General features: G+C 34.1%; 1 protein-coding gene across 1 annotated transcript; it reads right to left on the bottom strand.

Moving 5' to 3' along the window:
- Window positions 1-226: 226 nt before the first annotated feature.
- LOC128216649 (B-cell receptor-associated protein 31-like) lies at window positions 227-8663 on the bottom strand. Its single transcript, XM_052923271.1, has 7 exons — window positions 8447-8663; window positions 6168-6268; window positions 5499-5646; window positions 3873-3984; window positions 3038-3137; window positions 2543-2643; window positions 227-1993 (listed from the first exon to the last, which is right to left on the bottom strand). The coding sequence occupies exons 1-7, from the start codon at window positions 8536-8538 to the stop codon at window positions 1955-1957; spliced, it is 693 nt and encodes a 230-aa protein (XP_052779231.1). The 5' UTR covers window positions 8539-8663; the 3' UTR covers window positions 227-1954.
- Window positions 8664-13108: the final 4445 nt, after the last annotated feature.

The raw sequence follows: 13108 nt of genomic DNA, 5'->3' as shown, positions 1-13108 counted from the left end.
TAAATGCTGTTGCTAAGAGAATATAGGACTGATATAAAAGACGTCGATGATGAAGTTACCAGTGCGTCATAATTTCAGTAGCTACCTCCACCTCACATCATTGGCAATATTAAACTGGCCCGTCATTGATTTCGACGCTAATTAACTGACCCGCTCTGACAAAATAAAGGCACTGCGAAATGTAGACAGGTATACAAATCCACAGGTTTACAAGATATACACAACATAAAAAATAAATGTAATTCTATTTAGGTCCTAACATGAAACTGGCAAAGAAGTTTATATAAATACATTCAGAGTGTAAGCCAACACAAAAATAATCTCTGAATAATTCTCACAGCCAATTTTAACAAAAAGAAACACACACGCACGCACGCATGCACACACACACACACACACACGCACACACACACACACCATCATGATCTTTCCGAGGATCAAAAACTATTATACAATGAATAAAACAATTCTTAAGCACGTAATTAAACCCTCATATACGTCGGATTTTTGAACAAAATGATAACTATGGCAAAGCATTTCAAAATAGTGCATAGTGTAGCTTCTTTTTCTTAAGTGGTTAATGACATCAATGACAATCTTGACTGGTGAATGACATCAATGACAATCTTGACTGGTGAATGACATCAATGATATCAATGACAATCTTGACTGGTGAATGACATCAATTACAATCTTGACTGGTGAATGACATCAATGACAATCTTGACTGCTTAATGACATCAATGACAATCTTTACTGGTGAATGACATAAATTACAATCTTGACTGGTGAATGACATCAATGACAATCTTGACTGGTGAATGACATCAATGACACTCTTAAGTGGTGAATGACATCAATGACAGTCTTGAGTGATGAATGACATCAATGACAGTCTTAAGAGGCGAATGACATCAATGTCAATCTTACATGGTAAATGATATCAACTCAAAATCTTTTTATTTCACCAGAGTTTACAGTTAAGCAAATACTATGGATTTATGGTGACTTACGTCTTAAGTTGTGAATGATAACAATGGTGAATGATCACTAGTATTATATGTATGTAAAATTGAAGTCTATCTTTTGGCGCTATATCACTACCAACTTCTTGGGGTTCCATCGAAATAGGTTTTTAGACATATGTTGTTTATACCGATTTATTTTAGCTCGATTGTAAAAAAATGATTCGCTTTCGATACCGTCTCCTGTGCAGAAACCAGTGCTGCTATCCTTTTTTTTGGAGAGGCCACGAAGTGTCCGTTTTGAGAGGCCATGAGAAGGTGGAATTGATGGAGCTCGAATCCTATTAAATAAACGAAGGAAGCATCTAGTGTTCATTTTACTTCAACTATGTGAAGTTTTTTTTTTAATTATTCATTTTTGAAAGTTCATTCTCAAGGATCGTTATGCTTATGAATCCTAGCTTAGATCCACCATCTTGAAATCTGGTGCGCGGTTTAAATTGGCCAATAGAATTACCCCTCGTTTGGTATTCAGCAACTTAAGACAATCTTATGGTCATACTTCGTTCACGTTTTAGGCTTGTTATTTATACCACGGAATGCCATTAGCTTCATCAATTTTATAGATCCGTTATGGACCAATTAGGAATAACACTCAAGGCGTTAATAAGCCCAAAACCTTCCATGCGAGAGACGGACACTTTCAATTCTAGACCTCTCTCACATAAGTATAAACTAACTTTAGATGTTGACCACCGTCATTAAAAGCAAGTTTCATAAACACTTAATAAATGTGTGGTAAACTTATTGTATACATGTTGTTAAGGAATTATGCATAAAAGAAACGAATATCACTAAAGGAGGAAAATGAATACATATTTAAAACAATGATGCAGAAAATACGGGGTCTCGATCAAATATGGTACAATGCCTATTGGCACACAAACTTTTACACAAATTGCACAATTTCGTTGATTATAAATCTAATTTTATGTCTTGCTGACGCCTGTTAATTCCTCAATTTTCACCTGAAACAAAAGACGACACTCGTTATTATAACAATATTTTCACAAAATAAGTCATAAAAAGAACCAGCCAGAAAAATGATAATGATGAAATCAAGAATATAACAAATATTGCTAGAATTTCCTAATGGTCGGTGCCCTTCTTTCATGCCTTTAATTTTCCAATAATGTTTGTTTATAAATATCATCATTGAAATTGCATCTAAGTATACCCTGTTGTGCGTCGCTCGTCTTCCATTAGAAGTAAGGTACATTGTAGATTGTTCCAACACTGGTCGCATGACCAAAGTGCAAAACATTTCATTTTACCATTTCAACTTTTTAATGATTGACATGTAATTTAAACATCCCATTCTCATGCAAATGTTCAGAAATAATAATATTTTTATTACTACCATCAAGTATCATCTTTATATTTACTTATATATTGTGTAAACGGTATGTCATATTAACAGTTTCAAACACTAAAACCAATGTATATTTTTAGACTATTCAGATTTGACAATCATTGTAAATCTTCTGGAAACAGAACTACCATTTATTAGTACTAACCCGAGCCTTGGAATATTCATTTAACAGTCTGTTGTACTCCTTGTTCGTACTCTCTGTCTGCTTCTTCAGCGCATCAAAGTCTGTCTGCTTCTCCTCAAGTTCTGAAAGAGGGACTTACATATAAAATGTTTAACAGTGTGAATTCATGTAGTGCTTTACAAAATTTGATAATTTTTCTGCAAGATTTCACATTTTCAAAACTGTTTTCAGACAATCAAGGGGCATGCATTAATAACTAAATTAAAGCTAGGGTTATGGACTATGCTTCACATGTGCAAATCATCACTGGTAATATGTGTATGATAAGTTTCATGTAAACATATTGATTTTTTTTTAAATTTAGTTAGGCCAAGAAGTTGTTGCAGGATAACACAGAAGACGAACTTACTCTATGCCAACTAATTCATTCAATTTTTCATGTTTGTAAAACAGACCCATTAAAATCATCAGCAATAAGAACACAAGTGAGGCCACTAATTATCTCCCTTCACAGACCTTTTTTAATTTTCTCGAGCTCTTGTTCGGTTTCATCTAGCCGAGTGGCAAGATCTTCTTCCCCCTTAACAGCATCTACATCAGTGTCATCACTTCTCGCCTGGAGAGGGGAAAACTAATTATTTAAGTACTACACAGTTATATGTTTGTCTGTACAACAAGTACTAGCATAACAAGCTTGGAAAAAACACCCAGAGTGACGTAAGCAGTTGAAATAGCGTTTATCAGGGGTTCGAACAACTGATAATTTGTCAATAAATAGCCAGGGTCCTGTTTGAGTATGACAGATTCATGTCCAAAGCAGGATTATTGGGCCTAGAATCGTTTTGAAAATGTTTGTAAAATATTGAAATCAATTTCAAGGTATTTCCTACACTTTTTGGAATCGTATGTCCAAGAAAACAACAACATTTAACACTGTACAATTATCTGAATTTAAAGTTCTTAATCCTTATTTCAGGATTAATTCTGAACGTTGGAAGCCCTTGGTTAACGGTTAGTCTTAAAGAAGTAAGATATGATACACTACAATTTAAAACAGTCTTAAAAATGCCATTGCAATTATATCTCCTATAAATAAAATTATTTACTTATAAACACACATCTTCCAACAGACTGAGTTTATTTAAAACAGCCCTTGATATTTGACAAATAAATGATGTGTTATTTTCCTTTTCATTTAATATTTTGTTAAGGGAGGCCAATGAAACTTCAAACATACACTTACATGTAAAGTCCATGACAAATAAGTTATATTATAATATGATTTGATCTTTGAAAAACCCTATAAAAGTTGTAATAGTTGGTTGTAAACATACGAAGTTTGAATGTTAACCTTCTCTTCCATTTGTTTTCTTGAAGCACTTCTGGCATGTTTCTGGTTTGTCTCTGACTGAGCGGTCAACTGGGCTTGTAATGATACCAGCGTCACCAGGCGACGAATAATGCTACAAGGACAGAACTGTAGTTAATTCTTAAAACATTGTATTATTTCAATATAGAAACATCTTAAACAGAATTTCAACAAATTTGTGTGATAGACTGATGTTCGCAATAGTTTGTGGCGTCGATTTAAAGCTGCACTCTCACAGATATACCGTTTTTACAACTTTTTTTTTATTTTTTTTGTCTTGGAATGAGCAAAGTTTTGCGTAAATATCTGCAAACCAATGATAAAAGATTGCTGACAAAAGATCAGATCGCAGATTTTCATATTTCCGTTCGAAAATTAATGTTTTATGGGAAAAATGCATAAAACATCAATTTTTTTTAACTTAAAGAACAAAAATCTGCGATCTCATTTTTTGTCAGCAGTCTTACTGGTTTCTATGCATTTTCGCAAAAATTGGCTGGTAACAAGCCAAAAAAAAGATGTCAAAACCTTCAATCTGTGAGAGTGCAGCTTTAAAACATTTAAACCCGTTTAGTCAATGAAAAGGCTACCACGATGATATCATTTCCATATTGGAGCAGTAAACGCTTACGCAATAAGTAATTAGTCGACCGTTTAAATCGAAACTGGCGTATAATTCTGTATTTTGCATACTGATTGTTAATAACTTTTATTGTTTCTGAAGTTACATAGCAATGCAGAGGGTTATAGTTATACTGGTTCTTGAGTAACAGCTAGAACCCCGCCGACAGTACCATGGTTATGACAATAGGGTTATAAACAAAATGTTCAGTTTCCGACTGTACTCTGGTGGCAGGAGATGAAATGGAACCATAGATTCTCTGACTTAATTAATGCAAACGTAAAACATGATCTACATTGAGCGAACGCTTATAAACACGTATGTTTGTCCCCAAGGGGTTAATTAAATCATCATTAAAGTCAGAGCTATGGGCTTTGCTTACCATGTCCCTATTGTCGTTGGCGCAATTTTACCAAGTTTCATTTAATTATCTTAAGCGGTACTGCATGACACAGCTGCCGAAAGTAATGACACAGCCGCATTCATTTCCTAGTTATGTAACATTTGAAGTGTCCGGAACATTATACCGCATTAAAATAATATGTTTATGATTACTGATGTCTATTGATAACAGTAACCATTATTTATATCTTTGAAGATGATTAATAACGTAAGTTCTTGATATCTAGTAATGGCAAGTAAAACAGTTAATAAAGCGGGTATATGAGCATCATTCAATTGTAAAGGAGATCAGAATGCTCTTGGAAGCAACGTGTGTCTCTAACATCTCTCTCTCTCCCTCTGCAATTATACCTTTTATTGTTAAGAAGACACCAGCTACTCATTTATTGCTGTTATTTGTAAAAGCTGTTACTAGAAAAAGCTTTAGTATTGATTTAGCATTTAGCGTTTAGGAATAAAACTATTTTAGTGTTAAATGCACGGATGTTCTAATATGAATTTACGTTACTTTAAATAAGTAGTTTCATGACTCAGACTTGAATCAAACACTCACGCTATCAATTGTCGTTTGAAAGACTACTCACAACCAAAAGAACAGGGCTAATCCAGCAATGTAGAGGTTTCTCTGCGCAATGAACAGTCTCACGTGAGCGAGATTTTCCTGATTTGGTTTGTTCTTGAGGTCCTCTACGGACATCGGACCCGCATACTTTCTCACCTCCCTAATAGCATCTGGAAATTGATAACATATTGTCATATCTATACAACGCAGCATGGTTAAAATTTGCACAAGCCTGCAAGCCCTGCCTGTTAAAAAATCTGATTATTTTATAGCAGAGCTTGATACAATTTTCAAGCCCAGTACTATGGTATGAATTCGGATTTGTTTTTCTAAGTCTTTTAACGATGACTGTTAATGCAAGAATATGCATTCCGTCAGATCATTTATAAACGGCTTTCAATTTCCATTTATTGTATAAACTGATAGATATATGGTACCATTGTATTTTGTATTTTCGGTCTCACTATAAGAATGTATCTTGAGATGGAAATTAAGAGTTTCTTAGGAAAATAAAACATTTAATTTGAGAATGTGGCTGAAATTCAGACTTCCAAAAAAAGGCCATAAATGTACAGTTTTTACTAACTAAAACTATAAAAAGTACATTGTTTCTCTGCATTGTATGTCAAGAACACGAGAACGCTTAGTTATATGAATTTCGGTTTAAACGTTTTAAATTGATATATCTTACCCATGACCATAACAAGTAGAATCGCTATGAAAACATTGAAGGAGATGTTGGACAACCTGGCACACTTCTGTACGAGACTCGAGCGGAAGATGCTCTGCCATCTGTAAAAGTACTTACACTTCTTATGATTATAATACAAGTTATGATAAGAAAACCCATGGCTTTCTTGATTCGGTCTAACAAGGGGCATATCTAATAACAAGTCAATGTTGTGCATATTGTCATTTTATGGTGGCATATTACTGCCGTAAGATAACCTGATGCGTTTGCGAATTGTTTCGTGTTAACCACTTAATTTTCGCGATAATTTTCTAGCTAACTAGTTGATATTCGCGTTACTTTTTTGGTAAGATAAATATCATAAGACTAAAATCAGGTTTTAAAGTGCCCAGCACTGCCACCTATCACCTTTTTTAGTTATACAACGCTTACAGGTTAACTAGTTCTGGTTTGCGAATTCCACTAACATATTAACTGTTTAACGTAATAAGATTCGTGTTACCATTTACTTAATAAATAAATGGTATAATGTAAAGTATCAATTTATCTTGTGTATCAGCATGGTTCAAATCATAAACCAGGTGATATGTATGAAAACGTTGAAACTCCTTTGAGGACACTGAAATTGAACTCCTGGTCTATGTCTAGATATTCAAATTTTATCCTAATTATGCCCTTTCGTATATTGTGTTGAAATATGACTGATTTTCTGTGAGTTTCCATATACAGAGTTCGGCCAATTCATAACTCAATATATCTATAGCAGAGCACAGAGACAGGACTCTAAATATCTATGTATGCAAATATTCGAATAATTCACTGTGTCAAACTTTTCAAAGGATTTTCATGTTTTATTCTGTTTTAGATAATCTTAAATCAGACAAGCTAAGTGAAACGAATGTCAAATTCACCACCTTTCTAATGGCGAGAAAGTTATCATTGTCTAATAATACATATTCACAGTGTGTTGATGTTGTTGAATGGTTTTCCTTATACAGCACTCGAGATATGCGTTATTCTGATGATGTGAAGCGGTTTTGGCGGATAAGGCTTAGGTTTTTTTAAGGGGGAAATTTCTCAACCTAATGTCTGGATGAAAACATTCAGGGTCAAACCATATCTTGCTGAGAAAATAAAAGAGAGTTGTGCAGTATTTGAACATATAAAGTTAATCCATGAAGATGACACCGGCCAATTATAGACCTTTAAATTGTGTGTAGATTGTAAGACGAATAAAATGGGAAGACAAAGTAAAAAAGTAAAAATGTGAACAGTATTGGCAATAATATATGATGCTGATTAAAATAAGTCCAATGTCAACATTTACAACAATTAGTGATTAAAAGGAACTGTAACTAAAGAAAACAATGTAGATATCTATATTATCCAGAATATCTACACATCAACACTGACATTGACACAATACGACCGACGCAAGACTGATCTTTTTGTATTAATATTCAGTTTAGCTTATATATAACCAATTGTGAACGCAACCTGGTTGTTTTTAATACTAAAAATCACGCAGAAAGAAATCGCAAGAAGAGATACATGATGCTCGCTATAGTCATACAAATGATCACTTGTGCTCTTGCAATGTATGATGTGAGTACGAAAGGTAACGTGTGTAATATATCATGTAATTTTATGACAAAAATGACTGGGTGAAAAAGCACATACATAATCTAATGCCAAACGGATAAAAAGGTAATCGTAAATAATCTTTATTTCTTTGCAAGTTTTAAAATGAGGTAGCGAAAAATGTGAACTATTTTTAATATTTACAACGCAAAATAAATTGTTTGCACGTTTTTGTTTTACATTTTAACAATATCTAGTTTGGTGTTTGGGCGTATTTTATTACGTTTTTCTCCTGTATTGAAGTAAAAAGTAACTTTCGACGATTTAAGGGGGTGGGGGTGGGCGCTTAGTGCGTGTCCCCTCCCGTGGACCTGCCAGTGGAATACCATATTACCGTTATGTACAGATAAACTACACAACCTCTTTAGAATGTCGTTCAAAACGTATATGTAACCTTTATTGAATACACCTTGCATTATCCGTATGCTTACGGTCTCCTTTGTACATTGTGAATGTTTATATTTTAACCACAAACTGTTCACAACGTTGCAAATATTTAATTTGATTATTATCAGTTTTTGAAAGAATATAGTCAGTAGGCACACAAGCAGACTTACATAATTAAAACTTTTTATGATAAAAAATATTGTAATATCAACACATTTTTTTTAAAAGTATTATAGACCGAAGGTACATACCTTGCTGGTGATATAAAGGGTAGGAGAAGTAAAGTTATAACCCCTATCTCCCCATAAAGAAACACCGCTATTAAATACCACTGCAATGCCATTGTCTGTTTGTCTGCAAATAAAGTGAATAGTTCCAAACAAGGAAGCACTTTTAAACAAGGAAGCAATTGTATTTTAAGTGGTGAGTAACGCCACGCATTTATGTGTTGACGTAATACAAATCAATGGCTAATAAGAGCAGCGCTGAGCAATCACTTAACTCGCTTGTTATCACAACTAAACACTTATTAAAACAGAATATACGGCCTTGCTGTATTAAATGTGCACATCATTTCGGAAGCATGTGCATTAATTTCCATTTGTATATCATTTGAACAGTTCTTGAGTTATGGTCAATATACAAGTTTTGACACAATGAAGCTGACATCAAGGTTATGACAATATATTATGTCTGTTCATAATGCATGCTTGTGTTTTGGATACCAAATCTGGAGATATGAGTTAAGTCAAAGTATTAAAACTTCACTCTCACAGATTTATGCGAAAATGCATGGAAACCAGTCATATAAGACTGCTGACAAAAATCGATCGCAGATTTTTTATATTTAAGTTAAAAAATTGATGTTCTATACATTTTTCTTCAAACTACATTCACATGCATGGTTCTTTGAGAGTGTGCAAGATAACCAGTTTGTATATCACATTTTCTAACAGAATAAGATATTTTTAAAGATATTAAGAATGACCAATACAAGATATCCAAAACAAGGCTATTTAATGCCGAAATTTCTTGATGAAGTTTGACTAACTTGCTTGGTAACACATATAAAACATCTTGTTTAGATATGGACTTGGATAACCCGAGACGTGGAAACATTAACGTTTTTTCTATTATCTTTTTAACAGAGAATTGATTGTTTTAACTATAAGTGGTTTAAATCTGTAAACAATTCTAGTCGTTGTTCTCAAAAGAAAACTTTGAAATACTGTTAAACGTTGAAATATACCTATCAGTACCTTTACCAATTAAACAATAGGTAGCACTTGCAAAATGTTTATGTTCGAATCCCAAATTCAGAAAAGAAACTGGAAGACATCTAAACATAACAAAATATCATCGTGTATGATGTGTGTTTTGTTATGATACTGAAATATATCTGTCGGTGAGTGTGAATATCATGCATTCTTTGTTTGATAAATTGCAACAAGATAAACATACAGTTTTTGTTTAACGGGTACTCTGCTGGTAAAGATTGAAAGGGTTATTATATTCTTCCGAAAACATCCAATTATTATAATCTAAGTGAATTGTCTTTTGATATATACCCTTTACAAATAAAGGGAAACAACCATGTTTAGAATATAGATATATCTGCTTGAATTAATCTTTTTGACACAAGTCGTATATTATTTGTTTATTATGTATGTCACGTTTTTTGGCCGGTGGCCTTGAATAACAAAATAACTTTCTTAATTTGACTAGACCATTGTTGATTTACTGCCCTTGTCTACTAAATAAGTGGTTTTGTAGATGTAAAGAATGTTTTAATTTGTAGTTCTTGTTTCTAACCTGCAAAGTGACAGTCTCAGTTAGTCTACAGAAAGTGGCAATCCTTTAAGGTGATTTGTGTGGCTAGATAGATCAATTAAGGGCGTTTTTGTTGATACCAAACCAGTTTCAGTTTTGGTGTCAATGGTTTCAGCAGTTTCGAACTCGGTTTTGATAGTTTGTCTTGAAGTAACAAATGAATGGTTTTGTGTACAGTTTAAACAATATGGCGGAGCTACTGCATGTAGCCATTATTTCCAATTATAAGTATAACCTTTATTATCATTTAGCTCATTTGCCCATTGTAAGGCATTGTTATCAAACGGATTGAGTTTCAACAAACGTGGTTGATCACTTTCCGCCATGTTGGTTTCAAAATAAACTAGTTTTCGGATGGAACGAACCGATAAAACCGCCTCCGGTAGGGGTTTCAATAGTTTCGAAAACCGGTTTCGGTTTTCGTTAAAAAAACGATAAAACTGGTTTTGGTTTTATTTGAAACTGTAACAACAAATGCACAGTTCGTGAAACCGAAATAAAACCGAAACCAGTTTATAACCAACAAAAACGCCCTAAGTGTAGCCGTGCAGCATTTTTTTTTTTGCATAAGTAATAGTGGTATTTAACCTTGGACCAAATATTTCCCTTTGATATATCTAAAGCTAGAAACCAGGTTTTCAACATTTTCATAGAAGGCTTGATCAAATAAGTAAGTGATATATAAGTATACGACTAGAAAGGGGAAACTAAAATGTAAAAAATGATTTCCTAAGTGCAAACATTTCGACCAAAGACCCTGAAGTGTAACCTTGACCTTGTACGCCCATACATGAGTGTTACTGGCGACGGGTCTGGTCATTGTGAAAACGTGCGCCAAGTTATTTTGAATTACCCAAATGCATGACCTTGAATCAGTTTTGACAAGAAAAAAATGCATGTTGTAGGTAGACATGGGCGCCTATGTTAATGCATTTAAACACAGATTTATGGGTCGTTGGTTCACATGGGGTCCTGTGTTTATATATTAAAGGACAGTGTTATGTGATGTTGGCAGACATGGAGAGCATGTGATTATATTCAAGAAGTGACAAACTTGGGAGCCTATTTTTAAAGATTCAGAGATATCATTATGGCAGATTTCACGTTTTGGTGACCAAAAAGTTCCCGGCGAATATTGATTTTTAAAATTTATTGCAGATTTGTGATTTCAACATAATCTTTTACAGCAATTTCTTATCTATCATATTTTAGAACATTTGCAATGATTTATTCATGCATTTTTATAAAAAAAAGAATTTTGTATCACCATACCATTTGTGCTAGTGTTACAATATTGCCGGTAAAAACTTTTTTTTTTAATATTTTGATCCAAAGAAGTATTTTGTCTTGCACTAAATGGTTCATTTATCTATAAAACAGATTGTACAGACAAAAAATAAAGATTGTTTTGTTTTTCTCAAATAAATTTATTGAAACAAACCCAAATTGGACAACAAGACAGAAAATATTTTCTGTAAACATAGGTTTTCTTTTTATATCAGATCAGATAAGCTATAAACATAAATGTTTTGTTGTGGTGATATAAATGTCTCTAGTATGGTGCAATTATCATTACCTTTGATATTAAACATATATATTATAAATTGCTAATTGCGAGTATGTGCTAGTGTTACCACAAGACAGAATGAGTAACATTAGCAGTATGTCACATTAGCAGTTGGACAGAATGTTTCACAACAAAATAAAATGCAGACCTACCACAGACTCTTTGAGCTTGATACAGTATACAAGATTGACGAAGATGCAGTGTGACAGACGTACACATTTTATGAGCTTCTACAGTTGAAAATAGTTTCTTTGACTCTTCATTTAGTTTAAATGTTGTTATAATGTTTTACTCATTTGAGATTTTAATAACCTGTTGTTACAATATAATTCTATTGCTTCTCATATAGTTCCTACTAGTTTTGTTCATGTTGATTTATAAATACACTGTTGAGCTAAGTTTATATGGTGTCAGACTGAATGACGAATCCTGGAAACGCTGTTCCCGCAGCAGTTTGATTAAACAATCTCATAAAAAAATATACCAATCTGGATAGAATAACTTCCAATACGAAAAACTAACAATAGAACTAAAGATCAGACTGTTGTGTGTCTTAAAGGCCTAGTTTAAGCCTTTTAAAAGTGACCCTCCCCCTTTTAAGGCCTAATTTAAGGAATATTTGGCATGATAATCCCCTGCTGTGCATCTCCTTCTAATCACACTGGTTTGACAGTAGGGGCCAATTTCCTGTGTTTACCGGTAGGTTTATCGGCTCAGGGCCATTAAGGGTCCATTTCTATCTTAATATATCCCGTACTGCACAGCAGGATACTCAGATCGGAGATCTGATAAGACAATTAGGCAATTATGCACCAATCAATTGTAACCACGGTCCCCCAGGTCCGGGGGTATACTGGGGATAGCCGGGGAAAAGGACCGTGTTTTTACTTTCCATGTGGCCCCGCATGGCCGTGTGAGTGCGGTGGTTTTGTCTTAGTGCCAAATTTAGCGGAGATATTGACTTATATAGAGTCTCTGGGTGCGGGGGGCATTTGGCCGGGGTTTTACCATCAGTTCGCCCCACAGGGCGGGGATTTTACCCGGGGTTTCCTGGACCGAAAGTCAAAGTCCGCGCTATTCCCCGGACCTGGCGTGGGGGGGGGGGGGGGGGCGTGGTTACAATTGACTGGTGCATTAAATTAAGATCCATTTACAGAGGTTGTGTACAAATACACAGTGTCATAAGAGATTGATCAGAAATCTTTACCCCGAACTGTATATGCCTACACAGTGACATGGACACTGATCAAAAGATCTTATCATAAAAAAAAACAACAAACATCCAGAATTTAAAACCTGTAACAAGAACCACCCCACCTGCAGAAACCTTGCATATAATCCAACCCGACACAGCGAAAGACAATTCTTATAAAATAATGTTTAATGTTAGTAAATTGCAACAGTCAAACAATTCAAACGATTTACACATCATCTTCTTGTCTTCAAGGGTATGGTTCTGAAAAAGAAATTAAATTATTACATACTTTCTGTTGAGATATGAGAGTGTTCTAAGTTA

This window comes from Mya arenaria, chromosome 14, assembly GCF_026914265.1.
Source record: "Mya arenaria isolate MELC-2E11 chromosome 14, ASM2691426v1".
Classification (NCBI taxonomy): Eukaryota; Metazoa; Mollusca; class Bivalvia; order Myida; family Myidae; genus Mya; species Mya arenaria.
The sequence above is the reverse complement of the archived record's forward strand: the minus strand, read 5'-3'. Positions and strand labels throughout refer to the sequence as shown.